This window comes from Leptonychotes weddellii, chromosome 11, assembly GCF_054177405.1.
Source record: "Leptonychotes weddellii isolate Sample4059 chromosome 11, ASM5417740v2, whole genome shotgun sequence".
Classification (NCBI taxonomy): Eukaryota; Metazoa; Chordata; class Mammalia; order Carnivora; family Phocidae; genus Leptonychotes; species Leptonychotes weddellii.
The window spans coordinates 15,053,076-15,066,781 of NC_138379.1; the positions used below are offsets into that span (position 1 = coordinate 15,053,076).

At 44.7% G+C, this 13,706-nt stretch overlaps 1 protein-coding gene across 3 annotated transcripts in view; it reads right to left on the reverse strand.

Moving 5' to 3' along the window:
- Positions 1-341: 341 nt before the first annotated feature.
- Positions 342-13,706, reverse strand: part of EXT2 (exostosin glycosyltransferase 2) — a 133,625-nt gene continuing 120,260 nt past the window's right edge. For 2 of the 3 annotated variants that reach the window (XM_081798285.1, XM_081798286.1), the window contains 5 exons: positions 11,538-11,681; positions 9,388-9,516; positions 7,521-7,603; positions 2,120-2,199; positions 342-1,122 (listed from right to left, as the gene is read on the reverse strand). In XM_081798285.1, the coding sequence (XP_081654411.1) occupies positions 1,013-1,122; positions 2,120-2,199; positions 7,521-7,603; positions 9,388-9,516; positions 11,538-11,681 (546 nt within the window). In that variant the 3' untranslated portion in view covers positions 342-1,012. The remainder of the gene's footprint in view (positions 1,123-2,119; positions 2,200-7,520; positions 7,604-9,387; positions 9,517-11,537; positions 11,682-13,706) is intronic. The other variant, XM_081798284.1, reaches the window with a different exon arrangement.

Sequence of the window (13,706 nt, forward strand, 5' to 3'; positions counted from 1 at the left end):
GGAATCACAACTCCCTCAACATTTACAGCATGGCACCAGCTAGAGCATCTCAAGGTATGGCTTTAGAAGGTCTCTGTTTTCCCTGAGAATACTCAGGGAAATGGACTGGATCTAATCAAGAAGCAAACAGATTCCTTTGGAGGTTTTGGGAGACATCTTCTCTCAGAATGTTTATAGTTTGGGGATCTTCTACTTGACGCACATGGCCCCGGATACTCTTCCTGGCTATGTATCCTCCTAGACATGGACGGTAGACTGAAGTTAACCAGAAGATGGAGTTAACTACACACAAAAAAGAACGTTCCTTGGATTACCAATAATCAGCATTTCAAACATAAGTATAAAAAGGAATAAAAAATTTTAATCATATCAACAAGCCAAACCAAAGAGGAATGGTTCATGGAACTTACAGGATCCCAATTCAGCACTCGGTGCTCTGCCTATGCACGGGCCCAGTGCCCCCGGTCCCAGGGCAGATGTCAAATCCCACGAAGATGTTGGAATTTTGCACCAAGTTCTTGGTTTGACTTTCCGCCTAAAAAACCTCACTGATCTGAAATAGCTAAAGGTGAGATATGGGCGTGATCTACACGATTCCCCTAATCTAATATGGCCAGTAGGTTTGTCTTCTCCGCAGTCTTAGGGTCAGTGACGTTTCCTCCCAGACTGTTTTATTGGAACTGCAAACAAAGGGAGTCTGAGCTGGATTTAAACCCAGAGCATGCCACAAAGGCTTCACAAAGGTTGAAAATTTGGCATTTTCAACAAGAACCCATCGGAGGTCATAAGAAACACTAGAACAGGGCACACACCAATAAGGTGCTTAGACACTTTCTTTAGGTTCCGGTTCTTGAGGAAGCAGGTTAGGTGTCCCGGTCCAGCCTGTCAGTCAAAGGTCCCCCACACGCTGATATCAGAGTGCCGGGGAGGCCGTATTCTCCTCTGTCCAAGCTTAACATTCAGACCTCCGCTAGCGGCCTGTTTCATAAGCTGCCGATGTTGGGGAAGCTCTTCAGTTTCTCAGGAAAGTCGTCTTTGTACAGAACAGGGTCAGCTCGGTGCTCCACGACCTTAAGAGGCATTGTCCCAAAGACGGAAGCGAACTTGTTGATGCACTCAGACCTGAGGGGTTTGCGGAGAGGAGGTAGGTGATGGACGAGAGGGAAAGGAGTGAGGAAAACAGAGAAAATATTCAAGAGGCTGACAGATGAGAGCAAAACACATACTATTAGGTATCAACAAAAGAAATCCAAGAGTCCCCAGCCTGCTCCCAGGTTCTTACAAAAGGTTGGGAGGGTGTGGACAGCAGAAATGATCTGCGGGGACTGGGACTGTTGTTCAGGGGGAGAAAGTGAACAGGGGATGCTGTCTGGAGGCCTCGGGCCTGCAGAGGTCAGAGTATCTTTTCCCTTCCCCCTCAAATTCCACTCATTCTTCCCCCCTCAGGACAAGCAGGCCTCAAACCAAGGTGGATTAGCTGCCAACAATTCTTAACCCCATGTCTGCCAGCTGAACTGAGAAGGCAAAGGGTGGAGAGGCTCCTGGATCTGAGCTCCAGCTTACTGAAGTTTAAAAGGCTGAGAGGAGGACCTTACACCTGGAGCAGTGGAAGGCAGATGAAGATAACAGGCGGGGAACCTCACCTCCAAACAATAAACCCCTCACTCACTCGACCAACAGTCATGGAGGGCAATCCCTGAACTGCCAGCCAACGGAGAGCTGCCGTTCCCATGTCAGAGCGAGCAGCGCCCTCAGGCTTCGTGACAGAACAGCCCCGCAGCTCTGTGGGAGGGGAGACGGCACTGTCCTTGCCTCCAAACCACCCCTGGAGCCCGTGAGCAACCTCCTCAGAGGTGAGCGGGTCAGGCACGCTGGCGGGAAAGGGTTCTGGTCAATCAGGCCAACTGAGTGTGACAGCTGGGAGGACGCATCCAGACCAGAGAGGAAAAACAAGCCCGTAAACATGGCTTTTGAAGTTAAGGGGACCTCCAGGATGGATTTCAAAAAGGTCAGTACTGTCTCCCCTCAAGTCAGGCCCAGGCACCCGAGAGCTACAGTAAGAACAAGCCAATCAGGCAGAACCATTTACCCAAGAGGGGCTGAATTTCAAGACACAGACCAGAAAAGTCTCTTCTGTCCTGAGATCCTGGAAGCCTTGTTTCCAATTGTTTTAATCCACAAGTTTTTGAGTCTCTGGAGCTTTAGGTAGAAACCAATTAATAAAGAAGCCAGTCATCAATTCTTTTCTCTTGGTCCTTATGTTTCTAAAAGAATGTGTTACCATTTCATTTGGAGCTCTTCTAGCTAATAACACCACTGTGTCCACCACCATAAGTCAACAGTGAATATGCATCAGAGGTTCCAGGCTGTGTTACAAGTGCCCCACGTAGATTAGGAACCCCCTCCATCATGCCAACAACCCTATGGGTAAATCCTATGATTATTCCCATTTTCCACTGGGAAGACTGAAACATGGAGAAGCATGTAACATATCCAAAGGTCAAATAACAATAAGACGCAGAACCAAACCCAGGTAGTCTGGCTCCTGAGACTAAAAAATCTTAATGATGAGATGTTATGAATTTATTTGTCAACCTAGTTCCAGAGTCCAAGTGGAGGGGCTGGAAATTAACTGTTGAGCACCTATTACGTGCCAGATAACTTACAAACGTGATTTCATGGATTCCTTAAAGCAGCCCCCTCGATATGCCCAAGGGCTGGTTTACAGTAGCTTCCTGTTACCGGCTGAGCAGTTAAAGCTGAGGCCCGAGGCCCCTGAGCTGGAAAGTGCTGGAGCTGGGTCTCTAACGCAGGTCTACACTGGCAAGAGAGCCTTTGTGCTTTCCGTCACACTACTATAACTCACAGGTAACGGACCTTCCCCCCTGCCGGCAGTCTTGTGAGACTCAGGAGGTGGGCGTCCAAGGTTATCCCGGGAAAGACCGAGGAGTGTCCGCAAAGAGGTACCGAGTGAGCACAGCGACTCCCCTCTCCTCCAAGGACAGGGTCAAGGCGGTGGCAGACACAGTCAGTCTCTCCAAGGTCTTCCTTTTGGCAGCTGTTCTGTCTACAAACATGTACGGATTCTTCCAGTTTCCAGTCATCGTGCCTGTAGACACTGGCCAGCAAAGGCCAGCCATGTCCAGCACAAGTACCAGTGAGCATGTATTAAAGAAGAGCCATGGTTCTTGGCAGAGGACAGTGGCTCCACAGCCCGCTGGAGCGCAGCGAGGACAATGTCTCCTCTGTAACCAGATCTGCCAACAGGGCCGGGCCATGGGCAAGAGGCCACTGGGGCTCAGGCCAGCTGACTTGTTGACAACTGCCCCTGGCTAACCCAGGCCTGGTGAGTGCTTCTTTTCTCTCCACACAGCCTGCACTGGAAAAGCCGCTGGCCACTGAAGGGTGAAGGTCCTTAACGCTCCTGCCAGGTACTGACAGTGTTTCCTACCTTCTTTTCACACAGGGGGTCTGGGTTGGGCCACAGGCTGGGGCAGATGGTGAGCTGGGCTGGTTGCTGGTGGCTCACCTGAGTTGTTCTGTCAGGGGTCCAGCCACCCTGTCAGTAAATGCTCCCCCAGGCTGGTTTTCTAATCTAGTACAAACGGGCTAAGAACTGCCAGTGTCTACCTCTGAAGTGCTAGAAGTGTCTGCGGGAGAAAGGACTCATGGTTTTCTGTTTTCCTTGTAAACACATCCAATCACCTAAAGTAACCTGGAGCCTTGAGGACTAATGCTGGGGAAACTGGGAAGGAGACTCATGTGGCCCGGCATCGGGTTACGGGCTTTCCAATGTTATTACTTCATTCATCTCCAGCACATAGCACAGTGTTTGGTACAAAGATGCTCAATAGGGATTTGTTGAACCCATGAATGGATACTGTAATTTGATAGATATTAATATACCTATTTTAGGAGATGAAATGACTGGAATTCAGGGTAAGGCAAATCAGTTTTCTTAAGTCAGATAGCTACTAAGTGGCAAACCCATAATTTGAACAAAGATGGGCCTGAATCAAAATACAATGTTCTTTTTCCTAAGATCAGCACTGTCTGTCTGCCATATTGCCTTAACGTGGTGAAACGACTGGTCAAAATGAACAGTTACAAAGACTTCTGGTTTTCTGGTTCTTAAAGAATTAACAGTAGATCCTGGAAATGGATGCTGGGCAGTAAAAGCTACACTCCTACACAACTGAGATTTCTGCTCCAAGACCCCAAATATAAGAATAAATAAGCTTATTAAACCACAAAACCTAACACAAGGTCCTAACTTGCAAAGTGGTTAACTTTTTTCACTGTTTTGTGCAAAATGGGAATTCTGCAAAGGGAACTATTAAAAAAAAAACAAACAAAAAAAACCCAACAAATGAACAATTCTACAGCTGTAACTCCATCTCTTGGTCTACCCAAGATGGCTTAAATCATGCCTTCCTCCCTCCCAATCTAAGTGCCTCATTTAATAATTTAGTGATTCAATCTTTAATCCAAATAGTTTTGCTCCCAGTTTCTGATTTCAAGACTGATGTCCTCTGTTCCGTAATCAAATTTCTCAAAAGCGTATTCTACATTCACTAACTCCACTTCCTCACACAGACGCACACTCCATAACCCATAGGCCCCATCACTCTATGGCATTATTTTTTTTTAAGTCACCACTGACCACTTAACTCAAAGCCCCTTTCCCCAGTCTGCATGTTCTGTGCGCTTCCCTTGCTTCCGTGCACTGTAGATCCTGCTTCTCTCCTGGCCTCTCCAGTGGCTGCTTCTGTTTTCAGTTATTCTTTCTGTCTCCAAAATGTCAGAGCTTCTCAAGATTCTGCCCTTGCCTTTTCTCCAGGCAATGGCCATCTCTGGGCAGATGTCTTTCCAATATCTACCTTTGCTTTCATCATCTTCCTGAAGGTCTAGTTCCATGTTTCCAAACGCTTGCTCCGTATCTACATCTGCACATACAGAGGGAAAGACCCCCAAATCTTCACCTACCTTACTGCTCTCCAACTTCACCCATGATTCAAATCTCCTCCTGTCCTCATTAAGTACACTGCTAAAGGTGCAACCATCCACATTTCCTCCTCATTAACCGGCGTCTCCTCCTAACTGTATCATTCACACTGTTGACGGTACTACCATTCTTCCTGACTTGAGATCTAAGCTCCCTCTGTCAATTCCTTCCCCATAACCTCAAGTTCTAGCATATCTTCCTTTGGAAAAAAAAACAAAACAAAAACCATAAACCCATGTCTTATAATTTAATCCATCCCTTCCTTTCCACACTCAACTTAGTTCAAGCTTTCCAAATGTGCTTTCTTCAATTTCTTTAGCTTCATTCCATTGTGTGCACTACTTCTAAGTGAATCTCAAAACAATACTTTGATCAAGCTCCCCTGTTCAAAAACCTTCAGTGGTGTATCAGAGCCTGAAGAAGTAAGTTCAGACTCCTTCACTGGGCAGTTCTTTAGGGCCCAGCACCAACAGGCCAGAATTCTACACTCTAGGCAGACTGGACTCCTGACTGCTTGCCAGATTCACCTTCATCCTGATGACTGGAACCTTCGGCCACCCAGTCTCCCCTGCCTGCGATCTCCTCTTTTTGCCCAGTGATCCTAGTGATCTCTGAAGGCTGACTTCAGGCGCCATCTCTTTACAAAATTATTCCTAGTAATCAACCTAGCGAGAAGTCACTTCTCTTTCCCCTGATCAACAATAACATTTGGAGCCTCCCTTAAGGCACTTATCACATATAGCTTTGGATTGTTTTTTTTTGTTTTTTTTTAATTTATTTATTTGACAGAGAGTTATAGAGCACAAGCAGGCAGAGCGGCAGGCAGAGGGAAAGGGAGAAGCAGGCTCTCTGCTGAGCAGGGAGCCCGATGCGGGGCTCGATCCCAGGACCCTGGGATCATGACCTGAGCCGAAGGCAGCCGCCCAACCGACTGAGCCACCCAGATGCCCCTAGCTTTGGATTGTTAACATGCGTATTTGTTGTTGTTAATTATAAACTCTGACAGAATCTTATTCAAAGCCTAACGACATCTGGGCAGTGGCCTATTCTATTTTCAAAAGCCTATTCCCAAGAGGAAGCCCCCACATCTCCCTTAGTTACTTTCTTCAATGTTCAATAATAATTCTATCTAACTTAAATCTCTCTCACTGCATGTTAAGTCTCTTTACATTTGTTATCTCAGTGGTGCTAGAGAAGAGTTGTTTAGCCCTAGCATGAACTGCAAGGCCATCATCAGGCCAACCTTTCTCCCTAAGATTCCTATCTTATACAATATAACACCATTTTAACTCAGCCCAATCAATTACCCAATAGCTTAATGCCATGAGTTCTCCCAAACACAAAGAATGGAGGTAGGTTTAGTAACAGTTTCAGGTACTCCAATATAACTATAATCGGAGTCTCTTCTAAATGAGCTATGACAGTTAATGTCACTGCCCTTGACTGTGTAATTCCTATGATACCAGTGACAGATATCTCCAAAATCATATATTATTTCACATTGACAGTTGATAAAAGTCATGTCATTTGGGTAAGATATTTATATATGAAAGAGTAAAGGATTATTTAGAGGGTAAGAATAAGAAATAAGGAGGAGGAAAGCATCATAGAAGAATCCAGGCCAAGTGAAATAACTTTTTGTACAAGAAAATCCTCCAGGCTTTAAAGACTTGAACAGGGCGGATACGCTTTAGAAATGGACGCGGCAAGAAGATCCATATGAGCCTGTGGACACCTGACTAGATATCTTATTCTATAAGGGCTACTCCAGCACTCTCTGAGTGCGCCCTGGTCCCTTGACAACAGTGTCACTGGATGTCCGAGCTTGTTGTCTCACATAAGGAGCTGCCTTTTGGGAGAATTAGGTTTGATTCAGGAGATGCCAAGCTTGGGGACCCTTGGGGTACAAGTGAGAACGATGAGGCCTACTCTAGGATTATAAGGGTCCTGAGGGAGGATGTACACCTCCCGTTTGTTTTACACCACCTACAAGGCTGAAATAAAAGGAGTATCTCAGAGCTGCCATGTTCCCCCCGCTCTCTCTCTCACTCTATAATGGAAAGAGCTGTGCTTTCAATTCTGTTCTTGGTAGGTGTTTTGGTCAGCAAAGGTAATTTGTCTCTGGGTTTGGCTAAATTCTTTCTAACCAAACTTTTACTGTCACATGGAGATACTATCCTGCAGAACAATCTAGTATTTTCTTGGAATTAACTAGCTTCCACTCAAATGACTGTGGACGGTTAACTGCTTAGTCCACATGGAGAATCCGACTTCTGGAGCTTAAGGCCAGCTATATTTTTAAGACCCTTCCAGCCATTACAAATCGAGTGAGTAGCATTCCAAATTAATTCTTTGAGTGACCTGGGCTTGAACTAACCCAATTCCCACAGTGCAAAAGGAGGTGACTATGGCTACCAGCTGCTGTCCTTATATCTCCAACAAATCCCATAAACAGGCCCAAGGCAGGAAATGGGGATCAGAGGCTAGGGCAGACTTCTGGTTAGAGCTCACTCACCTCTCCACCATGTGCGTCTGGTCAAGCGAAAGCCCATCGATGGCTGTGCACTCAGGACACTTGAATTTCTTTCGTGGTGTTACCTGCCAGAGAAGTACAAAAATATACCTGGTTGTCAGTGCCAAGGACAATAAAATCATGCTTGTGACACCACTGTGCACGCTTCTGTTCTGTAAGCTGAGCTGCCTGCTCCCTCCACATGCATACAAGCGCCCGTATACGGGCACGCGCATGCGTGTGCGTGCACGCACACACACGCACACAGACACACACACCTCACCATTCCTCCATTCAATTCTGTCTGGCTTGGCCAACAGCAGAACTCACAAGGGCCCAATAAAAAAGGCTTGGAGGGCTTTTGCCTTCTGTAACTAGAAAGAAGTGGTGATGACAAGCTCCTTAATTCCTGTTTAATGACTGTTTTCTCACTGCCAAGGTCCTTGTATAAACACCATTTGTTCTTGCAGCCATAAGGGCGATGAAATACAGCTTCCCATAACTTTCACCGTAACCTTAGTTCCTGTAACAGACACTCTTTTTCCTTCTTCCAGCTAATGGCAAATGCTACGAGCAGTGCCATGCTCTTGAAGATGCCAGGTTATTTTGCAATTCCTTTCAATCAGGAAAAAATCCAGTGGTCCCCCTCACCCTCTGAATTCTTTTCCCTGACTCTCCCTCCTGCTCTCCCAGACCTTAAACTTCTAATGATTTTCTTAGCAAACCCAGGGAGACCATTATCCTAACCTAGTGAAGCTAAGTAAACAGTAGCGGATGGGGAGTGGGGGGAAAGAGAGAAAGCTAGATACCTAAGGCCAGGCTAAGAAGTACACAGATGGCGGAAGGACTGTCCAGAGTAAGCAGGCACAACTAAAAATATCTTGAAGCACATCAAAAAGCAATTTTGAAGATAAGAGGGATTCCTTTAAAACTAGGTTTGTGATTTACATTGCTTCACTTTTTCTTGCAGTGAGTGCTGACTGAGTCAGAGGGCTGGGGCAGGGGGAGGCCCGGACCAAGTTTGCAGAGCACAGACAGGGACTCTTCCTCTTTCCTCGGTCACTTTGGTTTAATCCAACTTCTCCCATCAATTCATAGCATGAACAATCAGTGGGGAATGCCATACCACACTTCCAATGTAAGCTTCCAGTATGGGAAGACTCCAGTATAGGAATCTGGCCTAGAAGCATTGCCCATTTTTTATGGAATTCTAATCCAGACGGAAAAAAGGTCAGGACAATTCCACTCATAAAAAGAAGTAAACTCTCTTTGTATCTGGGGATCTGGTTCAAGCAAAATCTACATTTCAGGAATAGACACCCATTACAGATACAGAGATCCCCATGTGATCCTTATGTACTCTCAGCTTTTAATTTGTTATGGGAAAGGTACTTTCAAAAACTGGTGATTGATATTTAAAAACAATGTTTAGAAAAACTACAGTTGTAACTGGATAAGGTGTACTTATCTTCTCAATGTCTTTAAAAATAAAAACCAGCCACCTTAAGAGAGATGTAAGTTGCATTCTTTAATAGATCTAGATTCCAAATCAGATTTGAGAATACTATTAAAGGTTTTTAAAAACATGATTTGTAGATTGACCATCGCAGCCTTTATCTCTGATACTGGAGATTAAAAACTATAACTAAAGAAACCATATAAAAAAAGAAAATATGTTTAAATTATCAAAGCCTAGCTTTAATGTTACAATGTGACTGGATCAATCACAGAATCTTAAAGTTAAAAGGGAGCTTAAAGTTCATGTAACCCAACGCTTCGTTTATATTTCAGAGAACGTCTCAGGCTCCGAGAAACAGAAACTTGCACAAGATCACGAAGTTAGTGGCAGACTTGGACCGGGATGTCTCACCTTGATGACGGCTTTCCCCGTGACGTTAGCCACGAGGAAATTCATGGCAATGTCTTCACAGTTCATATGAGCATCCACCCAGTTCTTGATATCCCCAGGCATTTTGTAGGTATATAGGTAATTAAAATACTGTCAGGTGAGACAAAAAGAAGAAAGATTCAAATAGCAGTGCCCCGTGGTTGACAGTCAAAGGACAACTTAATCATGGCATGGGGACAAGCTTTCTCTTGTAGGATTAATCACAAGGCTATAAGAAGTATTAGAATGCTTTTGGTCAGATGACCAAGATTCTTTCACACTGTCATTCTTTTAAAAATCACCTATCATAAGCAGAGGAGAGACAGAGTGTGAAGCCCTTGTAGGATGCAGGGCCTTCCGGACTCATGTATCATATGTTTAATAAATAAAATCTCAGTCAGAGACACACTACACACTGATCTCTACTCTGTTCTTCTCTTGAGCCACAGTGCTCAATCCTGTGTTCTACGTTCTGTCCTGGAGAAAACAGACTGCAAAGAGAAACAGAGAGAAACTCCTGGTGCACTGACACTGCAAAGGTGTGTGCTTTTTAAAGTAAAATGAGGCCCAATTCCGTTTTTTTTTTTAAAGATTTATTTTAGAGAGAGAATGTGTGTGCGTGAGGAGGGGGAGGGGCAAGGGAGAGGGAGAGAAACCAGTAGGCTGGCAACGGAGCTGAGCGTGGAGCCCGATGCAGGGGCTCAAACCCAGGACCCTGAGATCATAACCTGAGCCGAAATCGAGAGTCAGACGCTCAACCCACCGAGCCACCCAGGTGCCCCAAAATGAGGCAGTTCTGAAGCTGCCATAACCTATATGTATGAGATAGTACAGAAATTCATGGCGGGGGGGGGGGACTGTACACAGTGTACATCCATAAACCCCATGAATTATAAACCTCACTTACTTATTGCTAAGAACAAAAACCCATTTCTGGATTGAGAGCTGTTAAAAATACAGAGCAGGGCTGAGAAACCAACACGCATCACTATACCACCCCTCGGCTCCGTGCAAGGCACTGGGGCGCCCAGAGATGCAGAGGAGACTCCAGCTGGCAGCACCTCGTGCGGCCACCGACAACGGAGCCCGCATCACAGCTCAAGGCAGCCACGCTCTGCCAGGGGCGCTCCAGCCTCAACCTGAATGTTCTAGAGTCCCAAGCATCCTCTTTCAATCCCTCCCGAATAAAAGTCAAAAACGTGAAGTGACAATTCTCAGGAGAGGAAATACACAAAAGGAATTTCAACCACAGTAGTCAAATCAAAGTGGAAACAGTTAGGATCCTTTTTCACTTACCGAAACAGCTCAGTCTGATTTTCCCTTTTTACGTATTTCATGCAAGCGGGGGTTATAGTAAGACAGTTCTATATTTTGTTGGTGGGAGTATAAACTGGCATAAACAATACTGAAAACAAGAGACATATATATATCTCGAAACCTCCCCAAAATGTTCAGTCCCTTTGACATAATTCTACTTCTAGAAATCTATCATAATGATCACAAGTACAAACAGTTATGAAAATGGATATTAATCACTACTTAAGCGTTAGCTATTAAGCATTATCTTAAATAGCCAAAAAATTTTGAGACAATCTAAATATCCAGTGATAGAAAAATAGTTACACATGATTTATGGATATTAGTACCCCAGCATATTAGCAATTATGTTATGAAGGAATGCTATTAATAAACTCATAATACATGGAAAAAGCAGGCTAATGAGCATGTTTACAACTGTCTGTACATGCGAATAAGTGAATAAAAGGCAAGCTGAAGATAACATCTATACAATAACAATGGTTATCTCTAAGTAATAGGACTATGAGTGACTTTTGAGTGTGTGTGTGACTCTTCTTATATGGTAACATTTGTTATGAATTTTCCATATTTTCTATTATGAGCGTGCATTATTTATGTAGTAAGAAAAATAACTTTAAACCATCACACAACATAACCTTTCTTCTTTAACTGAAGCATAGCTGGTGCACGCGACAACATGGTCTCTGTAGGCCCTCTGAGGAGGACATTTTTCCTAAACTCAGCAGAAATTCAATTGGGCCACACAGAACACGTGTCATGCGTGCAGTTTTGTCACCTCAGATCCACTTGCCCAGCCTGCCCCCCCACCTTACCTTGTGATAAAAAGCTGCCCCCGTGAGCACCATGGACACCTCATTGGTCCACTCAGACTCATACTTCCACTTATTCATCTCGTGGTCCCAGAGGTGCAGACGGCCCGGGTAACCCACCAAGCGGTCAGGAAACTCCCGCCAGACCTGAGGAAGAAACACATCCAGTTCAGACAGAGACCAAACATAGTGCTACGTCACCCAAACGGTACAAACTCCCAGAGCCAGCTCTTCACCAGCTAAGGTTGGGATGGGCTTCTGAAGAGGTTTCCTTAAACAGGGGCTAGGTATTCTATCAATATTCAAAGATAGATGTGGATTCTAATTTACTCCAAATCCTCCTGCTGTTGCTGGGAAATTTCAAGTCATGTAGTAACAGCTCACTTATTTGGGCCAAGGTAGGTACTCTCTTAACTAATGATGAAGGAAACAGGTGCCATTCTTTTTTTTTTTTTTAAGATTTTATTTATTTATTCATGAGAGAGAGAGGCAGAGGCAGAGGGAGAAGCAGGCTCCCCGCGGAGCAGGGAGCCCGATGCGGGACTCGATCCCAGGACCCTGGGATCATGACCTGAGCTGAAGGCAGACGCTTAACCGACTGAGCCGCCTCCATTCTTAATGCATGCACACATGAAGAATACATGGCCGTGCAATTCGATTGTCCTCATTTATTTTTTTTTTTAAGATTTTATTCATTAGAGAGAGAGAGAGAGAGAGAGAGAACGAGCACACAAATGGGGGCAGAAGGAGAGGGAGAGGGAGAAGCAGACTCCCCGCTGAGCAGGGAGCCTCACTAGGGGCTGGATCCCAGAATGCTGGGATCATGACCTGAGCCGAAGGCAGACGCTTAACAGACTGTCCCCATTTCTAGTAAATTTGGCGATTGTGAAAACTTAGTCTCTGTTTCTAAAGATTTATTTATTTATTTATTTATTTAGAGAGAGCGAGCAAGCAAGCGGTGGGGAGGGGCAGAGGGAAAGCCTTAAGCCAACTCCACACCCAGAGCGAAACCTGATGTGAGGCTCGATCTCATTACCCTGAGATCATGACCTGAGCTGAAACCAAGAGTTGGACACTTAACCGACTAAACCATCCAGATGCCCCAGAAAGTCTGTTTCTAAAACAAATGTTTTTAAAACCCTAATTCTCTGGAGCACACAGTCATCTTCATGACCTTTTAGAAGCCTCATGTATACAGAATGTGTCTGTTTCTATAATCTGTAACATACTGAAAACAAAGACTTGATCTCCATATTTGGGAAGGCTCTTAAGATACAGTTTTATGAAACAGAATCTGGTATACTGGGGGTGGGGTACTTCCAGTATTTTTCCCCATGTATTTCTGTATAATTTAGTTCAACCTTAATTGAAAGAAGAGTAAGTTCGTGCCTTTAAGGAGCATTGACAACTTAGCAGCTGTTCATGGTGCCACTTCTCAGCAACCATGATTCCTTATCCTTTACCGGGCCTCTTCCTGAGGGTCCAGTCCTGTGCCCTAGTCTCTTCTTTAAACAATCTGAGTTATTTCAACTAGTTTCAATCACTTTTAAATACCTTCTCTACTATACTGACCTCTAAATTTGTTTGGCCCAGAATGTTCCTGAGAAAACCAACTACTTAATACCTTCAACTGGATAAACAATAGGCATCTCAAACTTAACATGTCCAACGCATAACTCGAGTCCCTATCCCTGGATAAGCCATTCTCTCAATCCTCTCCATCTCAGTAAATCATCTACCTGACTGCCCCAGCCAAAAAGCTAGAAGTCAGTCTTTATACCTTCCTTTCCTTCTTCCTCACACCCCATCCATCAGCAAGTCCTGCTGGCTCTACTTCTGACCACCTCTGGCCAATTCTCCCACCCCTCTCTCTAGCTCAAACCACCATCATCTCTCACCTAGACTGTTGTTATCAGGCCTCTAACTCATGTCCTTGCTTCCACTCTCGCCCTTCCAAACCATTATTTACATAGTATCTCTAACAGGACTTTCCTAAAAGAATATTAGAGAACAGATGGTCCCTAACTGATAATAGCTCAACTTATGATTTTTCAACTTTACAATGGTAAAAAAGCAATATGCATTCAGTGGAAACCTACTTTGAATTTTTGAATTTGGATCTTTTCCTGGGCCCACAGTATGTGGTACGATCCTCTCTCATGATGCGGGGCA